Here is a 16121-nt window from a genome sequence, read left to right as displayed (position 1 = left end):
TCACTAAGGACTGACCGTCATGCCGGAAACCCTTCATTCTTCATTCAGTCCACATCGGAGACTCGTGTGAAATGGCGTGCAGAGAGTTTACAGCTGCTGAAGCTGCTGCAGCGGTTTTGAAAGTAGTGATGAAGATAACGGAGCATTTAGATATGAAACATATGAGGATCATGTTATATGAAGAGACTTTAAAGGAGAGTTTAAGAAAATATGCAAAAATTGAGAAAATGACCTCAGACCTCAGGGGGACAAAATACAAAAGAACATATTTGCTTCTCTTTGGAAAGTTGTGTTACGTTGTGTCAGTGTTGTGTTACGACAGCAGAAATATACAATAGTCAGATGGATTATAGATTAAAAGCTTTGTGTATTTTTTGCAGGAATCATAAACGCAGGCAGGTCAAATGCCCGCTGGCATTCAGCGACTGTCCCAGTTTCTCTCAGCCTCATTACTACTATTCACCTGATCCAGAAAAACAAAGGGCCGGGTGATAGGTGTGTATGCCCTGAATGCTACTACACCGCACAGTGTGAAGCTCCCTTTTGCCTCGATAAGGAACTGTGCAGAGGATTTAGTGATGGAAATCAGCCATTTTTTGTGAGAGAAGAACTGAGAGGCTTTAATTACCTGTGAGCTCCCATCACAATAACACTGAAATCAGGGGAGCGAATGGCTATTAGAGCTGCAGGTTGCGTTGAAACCAAATTACAATCCAATTTGCCAGCAGAAGAAATTTGATGCGACTTTGTAGGTTCTGCAGAAGGTCATTGCGGTTTCAGCCATGTGCCTTTACAACGTGCCACCACATTTGATGGTGGTACTGAGTCACGTCGTCACAGTGGAAAAAATGAGTGTGCTTCAGCTAGAGTGGAAAAAAGTGCAAACAAATGAGATCTTATATACACTATATTATCACACCAAACATCAGTTTTCTTTTTTTTTCGTTGCAACAATTATTCACAGTGAACAGCGTTGATGAGCATTGTTTCTACAGGCTTATGTGGTTTTCGTACAGTTTCTTCAGTGGAAAACACGACCAGTCAAACAGCAGTAAAGTTCAATTCACAATTAGTCACTTGGCTTCATCACATGACCATTAAGTGTTACCAAGGTTGTGCATCAGAGTCTACTTGTTAAGTCCAAGCCGGGTAGACGAAAAGGCTATTCGATCATAGTATTGCTTTTTATCTTCAATATCACATTATCGTATGGTGAACCGTCCTCATCTTCATCATTCTCTTGCTCCTGTACTAGGTTCAAGGCCCTCCTAGGAGGTTTAGGAACCGCATAGTCATCTACGTGTGCATTGTAAGGGTATTCATGTCCACTTGGGTCATTCAAAGCACCCCGCATCTGCCAAGCATTACCCTTGACTTCCTCGGGATCATCATAGAGTGACGGGGGTACACTAGGTATAACGGCACAACCTTCGGGTTCATCGTAAATGTGTTCCACCATTCGGTACGCACTTGGATGCCTTTTGGGGTGATGTGAGAACTTGGAAGTGATGGCAGATTCATCTATACTATCATAAAGGGGTTCCGCGTTATCCTGGCCGGCTCGCTTTTTGTTACCCAAACAAGCCTCCATCACGGCAGACGGTTGGTGCGATGCTGCCAAAATGTCCACCATGATGTTCTTGGCAATGTTGTCGAAGGGAAGCGAGTACTCGGTGTCTTCAGACATGGAAGGTGGTCCTGGCATCCGGCTTTGCTCCTCTTGCTCACCCAGAATCTCTCTGCCTGGTGCTGGACCCGTGACCCGGGAGTAGGTTTCGTCTTCGTTGTTGGCCAAGGGACAGCTCCGGAAGTTTTTGACCTGGTTCTTGCGCGGTGGAGGCCTTTGGTCAAGGTTCAAACTCTTGACCCCAGTCAGGTGCTTGTCTGTTGGAGTTTCCAGTCTGGAGCGATGGGGTGAAGGCTGCTTGGGGACATCCTTCATTCCTCCTTCACTCAACATACTGTAAACAGGGCCCCCTTCTGTGGGTGGGGTGGATTTGGAGGCTTGGTTTACAGGTTCTCGATCAAGAGTACCACACGATCCCTGTCTTTGTGTCAGCCCGGCTCTCTGCTGGTTGATGGCAGACTCCACATACTGGAAGATGGCGTTCCCTTGCTTTGTGTCGAACTCAAAGTTGCCTTCCCCAGAGTCGCACCTTCTCCCAGCCTCAAACGAGAACGTTGCCTGTTTCAACAAGGACAAACAATATAGAAGATTAGCAGCTTATTGAGAGGTTTAAAGGAGTAACTGTAAAAAATGTCATGCAGTACCCCCAAATGCCATCAATCAGCCAAGATGTGTTTGTATCTGAAGTTCACATCTTTGGTTTTACATTGGAGATACAAGGTTAGCGTAGCTAATAACGGAGGTATATAGCTCGGCACTCGCCTCAAACCATGTGTTGTTCAGTAATCTACACTCTCAGAAATAAAGGTATGAAACCGTCACTGGGGCAGTCCCCCTCTTGTCACTGGGGTGGAACCCTCAAGGGTCCATCTCAGTACCTTTAGTCAGGGAACATAACTGAACCATAATCCACTGAAATGATATGTTCTAAGCTGTACTGACTCCACACACCCCGTCTCGTCTCCAGGCTTTTATTTTACTGTTCTGTTTAAAACATTCGGTTATGAAAAGGTACAAATACGAACTTTTTACCTGGAAAAACTTATTTAAGGTTCACAATCAGACCTTAAAACCACTGTTGTACCTTTGAGGGAACATTTACACTGTTTGTACCTTGATGAACTAAAATGTACCTGAACAGAACCTTTATTTCTAACAATGCACAATAGATTTTATTATGTGGTTTCTTACATTGTTATCTATAAAATTATCCAAAAAATCTAGGCAACTACTGTTTTTAGAAGTCCTGTTGTCATTCTGTAGTGAGTGTCATGCCCATATTACCAAATCTGGGTCTAACCCTTCTTCCTTCATGGGAAAAATAAATGGTGCTATTGTATCCTTCATAAAAAAATGTTGTGAAAGAAATATATTTTGTCTTGTGTAAATTTTCCCCTGAATTTCACTGGATTCTCTACACTACAAGGTTGTTCAGTAGTCAAAATATAGATAATTGTACACACACACGCTAAAAGCAAGCTAACACTCCTGCACACTGAAAAGACGCTGCATGAAAATGAAGTCTACTTTTAAACTACTATTCTACAACAACACCAGCTACTTGAACTTTAGGCAACTTTGATTACCACACTGTACATCGCTAGTTGGTTCTCACAAACTACTTTGGTGAGGTTGAAGTTCAATGTGCTAAAAATTAAGGTGTTAGCTGGCATGTAGTATGACTCATATTAGGTGTGAAACAGTGTGATAAGGTGCGATTCTTGAGAACATGAAGCTCCTTACGAGGGCATGATGGTGAACGCTGAATGACTTCAGAGCTCTATATATAATAAAACTAATTGGTGAGGTGTATTCTTTGATTACATGTTAGGAATACGAGCCTTCACTGCAAAAAATGAGTGTCAAAAAAGTTTTAAAATAAACCAAATCAGGAAAAAGGTACTTGAATCAAGCAAAATGATCTGCCAATATGGTGAGGAGGTTTTAGATTTCTATAAATGAGAAAAAGATCTTGTGCTGTAAATCTTAATATCTTAAAAGTAGTGAATAAATGTTGGTTTAAGTCACTGTAGCTAGATTTAAGTAATGCTGATCATATCTGGTGGAGCATGTAGTATACTACTAAATGTTTAAATAAGCAAAAAGGTCTTAACCCAGTACTGTAATGCTCAAAATGACATGCATTTATTTTAAGATTAGGCTAGATTTGTACTGATAAGATTAATCAGCCCAAAACGTTTTAAAATTCTCCATTATGAAAGTAGAACTTTAAAAAAAATTTGACTTCTATCCAGTGAAACTCTTGAAATTTCCTTCTTTCAAAATGGAAACCTTCAAAACTTTTAAGCTCTCTCAAAAAAGTTTCTTACTTCTTACTTTTAAGTAAGAATAATGGGCTAATGTGGCTAAATAAGGTAATAGTAGTTTCGAAAAGCTCACTGATTAATCTTATGCATACAAATGTAGTCTTATCTGTTAACCTTTAATTAGAAAAGCAAGATTTGTTGTTCATTTTCAAGATTATCACTGAGCCTTGGAAGTTAAAACAATCATGATCACTCTTCAATAGCATAGTCTGGCTGCCACTTACAGTGATCGTTTGGCCTAAAACGATAGTTAGATAAAAATAGCTCGGGTTTCTCTTCATTCATGCACGAACGTTGACTAATTCTTCCTAAATCTGTGGAGGCAGTCGTGCGCTGGAGGTTGGGGAACCAGCCTTGCGATTGGAAAGTCGCTGGTTTGAACCACTGAGCCGACAATACATGACTGAGGTGCCCTTGAGCAAGACACCTAACCCCCGACTGCTCCCTGGACGCTGTGGATAGGGCTGCCCACCGCTCCGGGCAAGTGTGCTCACTGCCCCCTAGTGTGTGTCTTCACTAGTGTGTATGTGGTGTTTCACTGCACGGATGGGTTAGATTACGGAGGTGAAATTTCCCCATTATGGGACAAATAAGGGTCACTTATAATAATAATAAAAAGAAATGTGTATCCCCAAACATACAACATCCAAGGAATGTTGGGTGTCTGAGGTTTGCTAATAAGCAATGCAAGCTTATACTCAAGTTGTCTTGAAATGTCATCTTCAAAACTTTTCAGCTCTCTCAAAAACTTTCTTAATTAATTTTAAGAAGACTGTATAATGAGCTAATGTGGTTAAATTAGATCATCTGTCTGATAAATTAAATGTTATATATTGAATTAATGATATACATACCAATAAATACTAATGTAATCTAATCTGTTAATCTTGAAATAACAAAACAAGATCCGTTGTTCATTTTTCAGATTTTCTGGCTCGTAAAGATTTCATGCCATGTTGTTGCGGAAGTGTAAAACCAAAGAAGTAAACTGCAGACATTTTGGCTGATGGACTACATTTGAGCTCAGAGGCTGACTGTAAGCGTGTAAGCCTTGTTCCAGCTTGTAAAACCTCGTACCTTGTCCCGTCCGAACCTCCGGAGGTAGCGATATGGCCACGTATAAAGCACTTCTCCTGTCTTTGGCTCTTTCAGAAGCAGGCTGTCGAAGTCGGTGCGTAACAGGTAATGTCCCCGTAGGCCACACCTCTCCGCAGCATCGGTGCGCCTCATCGACACCTTGAAGTCCTTCATCGTTGAAGAGACTAGGACAGAAAGGGTACTTTTAATATCGAATAAAGAGAATGAACAATGTTAGCTGTGTTAGTGCCTTCTTAGTTCACCTTTAAATGTTCACTAGCAGCGTACACTCACAAATAAAGGAGAGTGGCTAAACTGTGACTGGACCAGGAAAAACTCATTTAAGCTTCACAACTGGACCTTAAAACCACTGTTGTACCTTTGAGGGAACATTTACATTGTTTGTACCTTGATGAACGAGAAATATACCTGCACAGTCAAATTGTAGTCGAGCATTATTACAGTATTCAGCCAATTTAATTGTTCTAAATGTTTTTTTTTCTACCAAACTTGGCATTGGATTAACTTGGATTACCTTTCTTTGTTTTAAATAAGACTGAATAACCTGAATAATAATATTTTCAGATATATTGCCTAGATTTAGGATGATTTCACTTGCCAAGATGTCATTTCTGCCATGCTCATTTCCTCCCCACCCAATTAGCTTTGATATTTATATATTTATTTAGCTTTTGAGATGAGCAATGACAGTAGTGGTCGTGCATTTGCAAGTGATAAACAGTATCAGTGTTGTTTCTATTACTGTTTCTGTCACTCTGCACCCAAACAGGGGTTCAAAGTGAAAGGGCTTGAGAGTTGTGGCAAGTGGTGACACAGCATGCAAATATTTTGTTAGCATTATTGCTAATAATATGTTTTCTGTAATTTGTTATGCTAAATACATAAAAAAAAATGTTTTTTCTCAATACATCTATACAGTTCATCACTCGAAAGTATATGAACGAGATATCTGATCCAATCTGGCAGTCAACGGGTTTTGGAGTCACCTTGTTCCAGCACAGTTTCGCAACCCACCAGTTAGCATGGTGCAAACTGCAAGCCGGATATCATTTTGGCCGTGTTCATTTTCCACCCCATCTGATCACATTTTGAATAAACAGAACATCAAAACAGTCACACCAGTAGTGGAATCAGGGTTGTTTTTATTACCATTTCTGTCACCATTTGTACTCTCTCTCTCTCTCTCTCTCTATATACATATATATATATATATATATATATATATACATATATACATACATATATATATATACATATATATATATATATATATATATAGTAGAAGAATGTGGGGGGAGGGTTGCGGTTGCCAATAACCAATAACCAATAACCAAAGGCTTCATGCCAGTGGTGACTCCCCTCCCAACACTCACCAACCCACATACCAAAATAAGAATTAACCTCAAAAACTTATTAACTTATCTCAAAACTGAGTGTCAGTGTAAGTCAATGTATCCAGACATTTTTCTGAGTAATTTCGGGTTGTTTATTTTGGTCCATTCATCATGAAATTTACACACCATGAAAAGGCATTTTTAAATTATGTCAAACACTGAAAAAAAACAACAAAAATAAAGATACGAGGTTTTGTTCCAACTGCAGTAATATTTGTCATAAACGTTGCGCTAGAAAAGTATATGCCAAAACAATATTGTAGCACTGAGATATAACGCCCATATTAATAATTATAAACAGAGACCATCTCAATAAGTTATACAATTCAGTGTTTTCACAGTGAAAAGCACAGGCAGAATGTAAGAAATCGGCATTTGGATGATTGTAATCTTACATTTTGTAATGTACAAATGATTCATTTTCTCTATGACGGTTTAAATTTTCCACAAGGCCGTGCTATTAGTACTGCAGTGACATTTATAGTAGCTGTTTTGCTGTGGCGAGATACCCATACAGCTCTGTAACAACCTGAGGAATCTGCATGTGATTAGAAGAACAACCCAGCAGTTCAGTTCAGTTCAGACAGTATCTGTCGGTGCCAGTTTTAGATCCTCTTCTCTCATGCATGCAGTTATTTTTGTGTCTGTAACCGTGTGAAACCTCAGCCTGGTATGTGTCTTATAACTAGCCTGCAGTTTTGAAGTGCATGATCAGTTGCTTTAACAATGCTGATCTCTACAATGCATTTACTGTCTAATGGTAGGCCGTGCATGTAGAGGAGCAATGGTCAGTGAGAACAGTGTACCATCCCAGGCAATAACACAGGCTGAATAACATGTCAGACACAACAGAGACATTTCTGGTATGGCCTTTCACTGTGTCTAGACAGGTAAACAATCATGTCTGCTCTGAAATAGCACAGTCAGGCAGCCACTTATAGTGAGAGTTTGACGTAAAAAGAAATACACAGTTGTCCCCAAATATAGATGAGACATATTCAGTGTCTAAAGTTTGATTCATGTGTTTTTAGTACTGAAGCTACGAGGCTGATGTAGCTAACAAGTAATGCAAGCTTATACCCAAGTGCTGCAAGGAGAATTTCACTGATTTTTCAAAATTTCTTTATAATCCAGAGGTAGACGGAGTTATTCAGAGTGTTTTGGTGTGAACCAGGGGTCGCCATGACTACAACACAAATATAGACATTTTATTTACTATCCAAAACCACCAGTGAACCTACGCGAGTGTTTATATATGTTGACAGTGAGGTTGATCACTTACTGAAAAACGGCAATATAAAAGTCTAAAGGATGCCACCTGAATCACTTACGTGCTTCAAATGTCCTTGTTTCAGTCAGAAGTAGCATTAAATCCAGGCTGAATCCCAAACGGCTCCATACTCCCTAAATAGTCTGCTGTGTAACATTAAGTTTAGAAATTCTAGTTTCTACTGTCAAATAATGCACTGCCTGTCGAGTATGAATGTGTCTGAATCCCAAATGACTGTTTCTTAGCTGTATTTTGCTCTGTTGGGCTGCAGGATCCAGTATTTAAACTCCTACTTAGTGCACTATGTAGGGAGCAGGGAGCCGTTTGAGATTCAGCCCCAGCGTGAGAAAAGTGGCGTCGTCAGACTAGCAGAAAACTTGCAGTGGTAATTTGGTGACCAAAGAGTATGGTAACACTTTCTATGAATGTCATCTTTGTAAGCTATCTATAAACACATTCATAACATGTTATAATGCATTCATAAGGCATTATAAACATGGCTATAAATATTTATAAAAATGTATTATACATTATAGCCATGCTTATTATGCATTATGAATTGTTAACATAATGCATTATAAGTACTGATCATAACAAGTTATAAGAGCTCATAAGTGGTATTTGTCCGCTCTAAGTAAAGTGAAGCGTACTGTACTAAAGCCTCCTCCAGTGTTCAGAGTGAGGCTTCAAGTTGAAGTATTTACTGAAGGATTTACTGAAACACTAAAACATTCACAGTAAAGCACATTACAGGCTTCAAATGTCAGAGTTTAAACTAGAGCTGCCATCAGTGTTTTACCCAATGTGGGAAAGGTAATGTTCACCACCGTTAGCTTGGTATTTGTCTTTACTTTACGCTCTCCAAGCTGGGACTGACTTCTTTGGCACTGACAGTATAACATGTTATCCACTCTACTTATAATGCATTATATTAACAATTCATAATGTATAATAAACATGGCTATAAAGTGTAATCCAGTGTAATTCATTTTTATAAATGTTTCTAATCATGTTTATAATGCCATATGAAGGCATTATAACATGTTATAAATGTGTTTATAGATGCTTACAAACATGACATTCATAGAAAGTGTTACCAAAAGTACTTATAAACTGAAAGTTTTAGCATTAGAGAGTGCTGTGTTATCATATGTTCACTGTTATATGAAAAAAGTTTTAAAAATCATGAAATGTCTGCAGTTTACAGTGATTGGCAATTGAACGTTATTCTCCTCATTCAGCGGTCAAAGGTTACTTAGCAACAATACTGTACTCTTAAGGACCGTTCTTGGTGGAATACTTGTATATGTCGGTTATTATTAATAATAACTTAAATAATTATCTAAAACATTGTGTATTTTAATATATTTTATGTTGGCTGCCGTTTTATAAAAGCTATAAGCCACGCGAGGCAGTGAGTTACTGTGATTTTATCACAGGGAAAGGAGTTTTACTTGGCATCGTGCCTAACAACACCCTTCCCCGTGATAAAATCACAGTAACCCAAGGCCTCTTGCTGCTTATTGCTTTAAATAGCAATATTTATATAGCTATATAGAACCCTTCTGAAAAAGGCTCCATCAATAGCACATTCTCCATCAAACTGAAGAACACTTTAATGATGCAAAGAACCCTTTTATCATGCAAAGGATTCTTTGAGTGTTCCTGATCTATATGGAACCATTTTCTTACTAAAGAACCCATGAAGAACCATCTTTTGAAGAGTGTGAAGATCAACAACTACACATTTCACAAATGAGGCTGCCAAAATATCAGCCTACAGTTTATTCCAATGCTCTTTTTGATGACAAAAGTTGGGAAAACCGAGCTGGTGATGGATCGTTAAGCCCACTGCTGAGGACTGCGGAACGCTGCCATTTGGCCATCTGTCACAACACACATGGGGTACCTCTTTACTGAATTTGGACCTAGATTGTGGTGTATTGTAGCACAGTGACACCTCAGACAGTAATCATTAGTCTAAATTTGCATAATCGTCCATTATAGATAACAGTCATAGATAATAGAGTCGAACAGAGTCAGAAACCACATAATCAAGCCTACTGATACTGAACAATGTGATGTGATTTGAGGAAAGGACAATGACATAAGTATGTAGTTAGCGCCATGCTAATTGGTGGGCTAGAAGCTTCCATTATTTACTAGCTACATTAGCCTCGTAGCTCCAGCGCAAAACCAAAGAAGCAAAACTTCAGAGACCCAAACATCTGCATACCGTCGCTTTGATATAGCACATGCTGCTGTTAAATAAGTTATGATGTGACGACCATATCCTCCTCCCATGCCCACAGAGAGACAGAGAGAGAGAAAGAGAGAGAGAGAGAGAGAGAGAGAGAGAGAGAGGGATGTGGTTTGGAGCTACTTGTTTTATTTGCAGCGTGTGGCTCCAGGAGCCGCACCATAACAGCTTCATGGAGAGGAAGTTGGCTGTTACAGAAATGAAATTCAAGCTTCTGTTTGCAGCTTCACCACAACTGAACTGCTCCTTCACTCCACAGAGCTGAGGATGACACAGTTCCTTCCGGCAAAAGCACACCAACACTACAGAAATAGAACAGAGCTAACGAGAGAGAGAGAGAGAGAGAGAGAGAGAGAGAGAGAGAGAGAGAGAGAGAGAGAAACTTTTAAAAACAGGGAGCAAGAAAGAAAGAAAAAGAAAGAAAGAAAGAAAGAAAGAAAGAAAGAAAGAAAGAAAGAAAGAAAAAGACAGGGAAAGAAAGAAAAGGAAAAAAGGGACAGAATGAGAAAGAGAGAAAGATATACAAAGAGAGAGACCGAAAGAAAGAAAAAGAAAGAAAGAAAGCAAGACGAAATCAGAGAGGGGAGAAAGATTTAAAAAGAGAGAGAGACAGAGAGAGAAAGAGAGATACAGAGAGAGATACAGGTATACAAAGAGAAAGAGAGCGAGAGAGAGATACAGAGTGAGATACAGAGAGAGAGAGAGAAATACAGAGAGAGATACAGAGAGAGATACAGGTATACAGAGAGAGAAAGAAAGAGAGAGATACAGAGAGAGATACAGAGAGAGACACAGGTATACAGAGAGAGAAAGAGAGAAAGAAAGAGAGAGATACAGAGAGAGATACAGAGAGAGATACTGAGAGAGATGCAGGTATACAGAGAGAGAGAGAGAGAGAGAGAGAGAGAGAGAGAGAGAGAGAGAGAGAGAGCCTTGTTTCCTTAAAGCTCTGATTTCCTCCAGTTTTCCTGTTTGTTCATTTTTTCTCCACTCGTCTGCTTTTATGCACCATGGATCATTTCTGCATCTCCATTTTCCAACCTTTCTTTATCCCTTACAATTAAACAGGCTGTGTTTATTGCTGTGCCTTCAAGTCTAAGATATGTAAATGACCTCTTTTCTTACTAGCTGTCCTGCACCGCGTATGGGTGGAGCTGAATTGCTGTTAGCAGAGACTGTGTCTGTAAATGGGTTGATTTTTGTCACAAAACACCGACAAACAGCTTTCACAGCTGAGTTTCCGTACATGTACTGTGCAGATTGAGGTGAACGGCACGCCCTGAAAGTTCAGCAGTGTTTACATTCCAGATCAAACTCTGTTATTTTTTAAAAACAAGAGGAAAGTTCAGTTTTTTTTTTCCGTCTGGGTATTTATTACGCTTGCGGGTGGGCAGTAACCAGTTACATTACCTCAAGAACATTCTGGGTGCTTTCACAGCTACCCTGTTTGGTCTGGACCTTCTGGCTTTTCGGGTTTTGGACCACATGTGTCAGGCTCCAGTCCTTGCAGGCCAAAACACTGCAGACGTCAGCTCACTGCCTCATTAAACACACCTAATTCAGCTCATCAGCCTTATTAAGACCTTTATGAACTGAATTCAGAGTTAGATGAGGGTAAACGCTGATCTTCACAGCCTGGAAGGTCCCCAGTTTGACATGACTGGTCCAGACCAAAAGACCAAAATTGGTCCAACAAAAAGAGGTGGTCTCAGTCTGGATCAAACTGAATCATGATTTGGTCTGTCTGCAGTGTGAAAACACGTTTTTGATGGTTTGGACTTTCAGTTTTGAGTCCTTGTGACGGTGGTGTAGTGGTTTCATACAAGACTCCCATTCTCTGCATTTATATTGGGGGCAGTCATAGGCTGGAGGTTAGGGAACCAGCCTTGTGACTGGAAGGTCGCCGGGTTTGATTCCCTAAGCCAACAGTACGTGACTGAAGTGCCCTTGAGCAAGACACCTAACCCCCAACTGCTCCCCAGGTGCCATGGATAGGGCTGCCCACCGCTCTGGGCAAGTGTGCTCACTGCCCCCTAGTGTGTATGTGTTCACTACGGTGCATGTATGTGGGTGTTTCACTACACGGATGGGTAAAAGTGTGCAAAACACACTTGGTCAACGGTTGCAAGTTCAGTTCATGAGTTGAGGTAGGCGATCATCAGCCATTAAACAGTAGAAATAGAACCGGGAGAGAAAGTGAAAAGAGCTGTGGTAGCACCTAAAACTACTAACTGCAATTTGGTCCAACGAAAAAGTCAAAAATCTTAAAAAAATGCATGAAAATTTTGAAACTCATCCCTTGTTTTCTGAGCAGATTAGCAAGAGAGAATGTTCAGTTTTCTCCATTCAAACTGAAAAGGCTGCCACTGAAAAAAATGACCGACATCAGACGTTCCTCCACAAACCAATCAGTGTTGAGTAGAATGAGATGCAGTCCACGTAGGTGATGATCTGCAGAGTTCTTAAGTGCACTCGCTAAACTGCAGGTGAAGCCAAAACTTACCTGATCAAATGCATTTCAGGTATGAAAATGCCTGACAATTAAAATATTAATGGATTTGTACTTTTCAAATCATAATATTTTCACTTCCACTCAAGTACAGTAGTGAGTAAAGGAATCTGCCCTGTTAGAAATAAAGGTTCTGTTCAGGTACGTTTCTCGTCCATCAAGGTACAAACTATGTAATTGTTCCCTCAAATGTACAACAGTGGTTTTAAGGTCCAGTTGTGAACCTTAAGTAAGTTTTTCCAGGTGAAAAGTTCGTATTTGTACCTTTGCATAACCGAATGTTTTAAAACAGAACAGTAAAATAAAGTCCTGGAGACGAGACGGGGTGTGTGGAGTCAGTACAGCTTAGAACATATCATTTCAGTGGATTATGGTTCAGTTATGTTCCCTGACTAAAGGGACTGAGATGAACTCTTGAGGGTTCCCCCCCAGTGACAAGCGGGGAAATGCCCCAGTGACAGTTTAGTACCTTTATTTCTGAGAGTGCAGTTTTACTCACTCACTGTTCATGTTTAGTTACTGATTCCTTTTTCTGTGTTTAATGTCATTCAGTTGATGACAACATCTGTACTGCTGTAAGGTCAGTCACATCTCTCACTTAAAAGCTTTAGCATTGTGTTTTAGACCAAAACCATCTCAGTTCTGCTGCAGTTCTATAAGTTACACAGTGCTTAAGTCGTCTTTCAACCCGGTATTTTATACTTGAACTATACTTTGAGTTATTTGGGGGAAACAGTTGATTTTACTTCAGTTACAATCTTACCCAAGTACAAATACTTTTATTTGAATAGGGCCTACTCTGTCCATCTCTATGCATGCTTTACATTACACTTTCTCTCTCTCTCTCTCTTTCTCTTTCTCTTTCTCTTTCTCTCTCTCTCTCTCTCTCTGCCTGTGTTTGTTCTGTTGCTCTTCTTTCCCATCAAAGCTCTAAACTCTCAGTTCCCTAAACAGCTGTATGTCCTGTTATATTAACATACACTGACCTTACGTTGACTTTTTCCCTATTTTCCCCACAATAATCTTGAGACATTAACCTTTAGAAGTCTAGAGAAGCTGTTCTGAAACTGTGGGTGGGGGCGGAACTGGGGAAGGGGTTAAAAAAGGTAGAATTCAGAATTCAGAATTCAGCAGTTTTAGCTCTGCTTAGTCATGTTTACATTTGTCAGCTTAATAAAGCTGCTTGAGCCTGTTTAAAATACGATAGATGTTATTAAGCATTATTAAAATTGAATTTAAAGCTACACTGTGTAAGGTTTGGGGATTAGGTGGAAATGTGTAACTGCACGCAGGGTACCACTTTAAAATAAGGCCATCATTATAAAACATTCATAAATGGTTTAAAAATTAGTTTGTTATTGGTTGTTAGTAAACATAAACACTTCATTAATCATTAATAAGGAGTTATAACACACTAACACTTGGTGTATTTTCTTTGATTTTGAATTAACACTCATAATTTCTTCTATTACTGTTAAGCTTTATCACCTGTCTGTAAAGCACTTTATGCTGCCACTGGCATTAAAAGTGCAATATAAATAAAAATTATCATTATTATTATTAGTAGTAGTGGTAGTAGTAGTAGTGGTAGTAGTAGTAGTAGTAGTACTATTATAAATAATATTCATAAAAAGGGTAAAAGTGAGCTCTTGTGGCTGATGAATATGAATATGTGGTGAAGCTGACAGCTTTAATGCTGACTGATGAAGAACAAGTAAGATCAGTAAACATGAAAATCTGAGGTTTAACTGTATAACTGAATATGAGTTCACTGTTTACAAATTGCAGCTCAATGTCACCCTTTTTGTTTATTTGTTGTGAATGCTTAGTAATGATTTTCAGGTCTTAAAGGCCTAATTATAAGCATTAATAAACTATTTTAAACCATTCATGAACACTTTATAAGGATAGTCTTATTTTGAAGTGGTGCTATTTTTTGTAGCGTGGGTTGTGCTTCGCCCCCGCCTTTCCTGAGCGGATGAATCTGATGATTGAAAGAGAACTAGAAGAGAACTCAGTCTAAACTTGGTGAAGGAGCGTCGTTTGAGGATGTGAATGAATTATCTACTGTTGTCATCACATCTTCAACAGTGTGATGTTGATTTCGAGATCATTTGAGACCTGAACATCGAGACAGACCTCCTTTTTTGAGCCTGTGCGTGTGACGTTAATGGGTAAAGATGTGCAACGTGGTGTGAAAAACGTCCAAACCTGACAACTCTGACTTTTAATGTTGTTATTTTTATGTTTTTATTATGATTATTATGCTTTCGCTTCCACCTGACTCAGCAATGTTACTTCTTTCAATTTTAGCATAAAAAAAATCTTACGTAGTGCAGCTTTGAATGTACTTACATTCTTACAGAATTAGTTAGTTACATAATAAGCTATGTTGACCTGTATGGACAGGTTGGAGTCCTTTCATCAAATTTCAAATAAAATATCTCCTCCTCTACTTGCTAATACTAATGTGGTCTGGATTGAAGGTTTACAATCTGCACTTTCCACACAATTTCTCCACCTGCTTAAACGAGCTACACGTCATAAATTAATGGATGTAAGTTTAAAGCATGTATTTAGAAAATAAAATAATAAAGATAAGAATTTGAAGTAATACACCGCCTTTCTGTCTCTCTTTGTTTTTCTCCTCTCTTCTTGTCTTTCTTTCTGTTCTCTCTGCCAGGTGATCGCAGTCTTCAGGAAGCTGTGGAGGATCCTCCGGCTGCAGTTGCTCCAGCTGCTGTAACATTTTCAGCTTAAAGCCACCGAGTGCATGCAAATCCAGGGCACTCAGAACCTGTGATGCAGCTTTGAAAGTGACTGTTTTGAAGAACGTGCCTCTCTTCCGTTCTGTCGCCAGGCTTTCCCCACACTGTCGACACACGTTTACTCTGTTCTTCTGGGTTCTCTTTTGTTTTTGAGATGGCTGAGGTCTAGGCTGGTGTTAAGGAGCTGTATTGATCATGATTGTGGTGCTCGGTCATCTTGGGAATGATTTTATACACAATAGGACACATGAAGTAGTCAGTGTGCCACAGGTGTTGGACCAAGTGTTGCACAACGTCTGAAAATTTTAGACTTTAGGGTTCATAAGGCTACATGACACCTACATAAGCTCAGTATGACTGTTCACTGAAACCTACACTCTTAAATAAGAGAGTTCTTTAGTAAAGGCAATGTTTCTATTTAGAACCATGAGTTCTATGAAACCATTCTATGCTTAAACGGTTCTTTGTATGGTGTAATTGTTCTTCAGATTATTAGGGAATGTGTCATATGTGATTCTGTATAGATTTTTCAAATGGTTCTAGATAGCACCAAAAAAGGTTCTCCTATTGTTACAAGCTTGGCATCATACACTCTTAAAAAGGAGGTTCTTTAAGTGTCCTTTAGTAAAGAAAATGGTTCTATACAGAACCATGACTTCTATATAGAACCATTCTATGCTTAAATGGTTCTCTGCATGGTGAAATGGTTCTTCAGACTGATGGAGACTGTGTTGTGTATAGTTCTATATAGAATTTTTTGAAAATGGGTGTATATAGCACCAAAAAGGGTTCTCCTATTGTTACAACCTTGACATCATACACTATTAAAAAGATGTTTCTTCAAAGGTTCTTTAGCAAAGAGAATGGT

General features: G+C 39.2%; 1 protein-coding gene across 1 annotated transcript in view; it reads right to left on the bottom strand.

The window, feature by feature from the left end:
- Positions 1–636: 636 nt before the first annotated feature.
- Positions 637–16121, bottom strand: part of dok2 (docking protein 2) — a 31860-nt gene continuing 16375 nt past the window's right edge. The window contains exons 5-6 of the mRNA XM_036578200.1: positions 5032–5216; positions 637–2185 (exon numbers count right to left, since the gene is read on the bottom strand). Coding sequence (XP_036434093.1) covers positions 1163–2185; positions 5032–5216 — 1208 coding nt within the window. The 3' untranslated portion in view covers positions 637–1162. The remainder of the gene's footprint in view (positions 2186–5031; positions 5217–16121) is intronic.

This window comes from Colossoma macropomum, unplaced genomic scaffold (assembly GCF_904425465.1).
Source record: "Colossoma macropomum unplaced genomic scaffold, Colossoma_macropomum, whole genome shotgun sequence".
NCBI lineage: Eukaryota > Metazoa > Chordata > Actinopteri > Characiformes > Serrasalmidae > Colossoma > Colossoma macropomum.
Note: the sequence above shows the minus strand (reverse complement) of the source record. Positions and strands in the feature narration are given on the sequence as shown.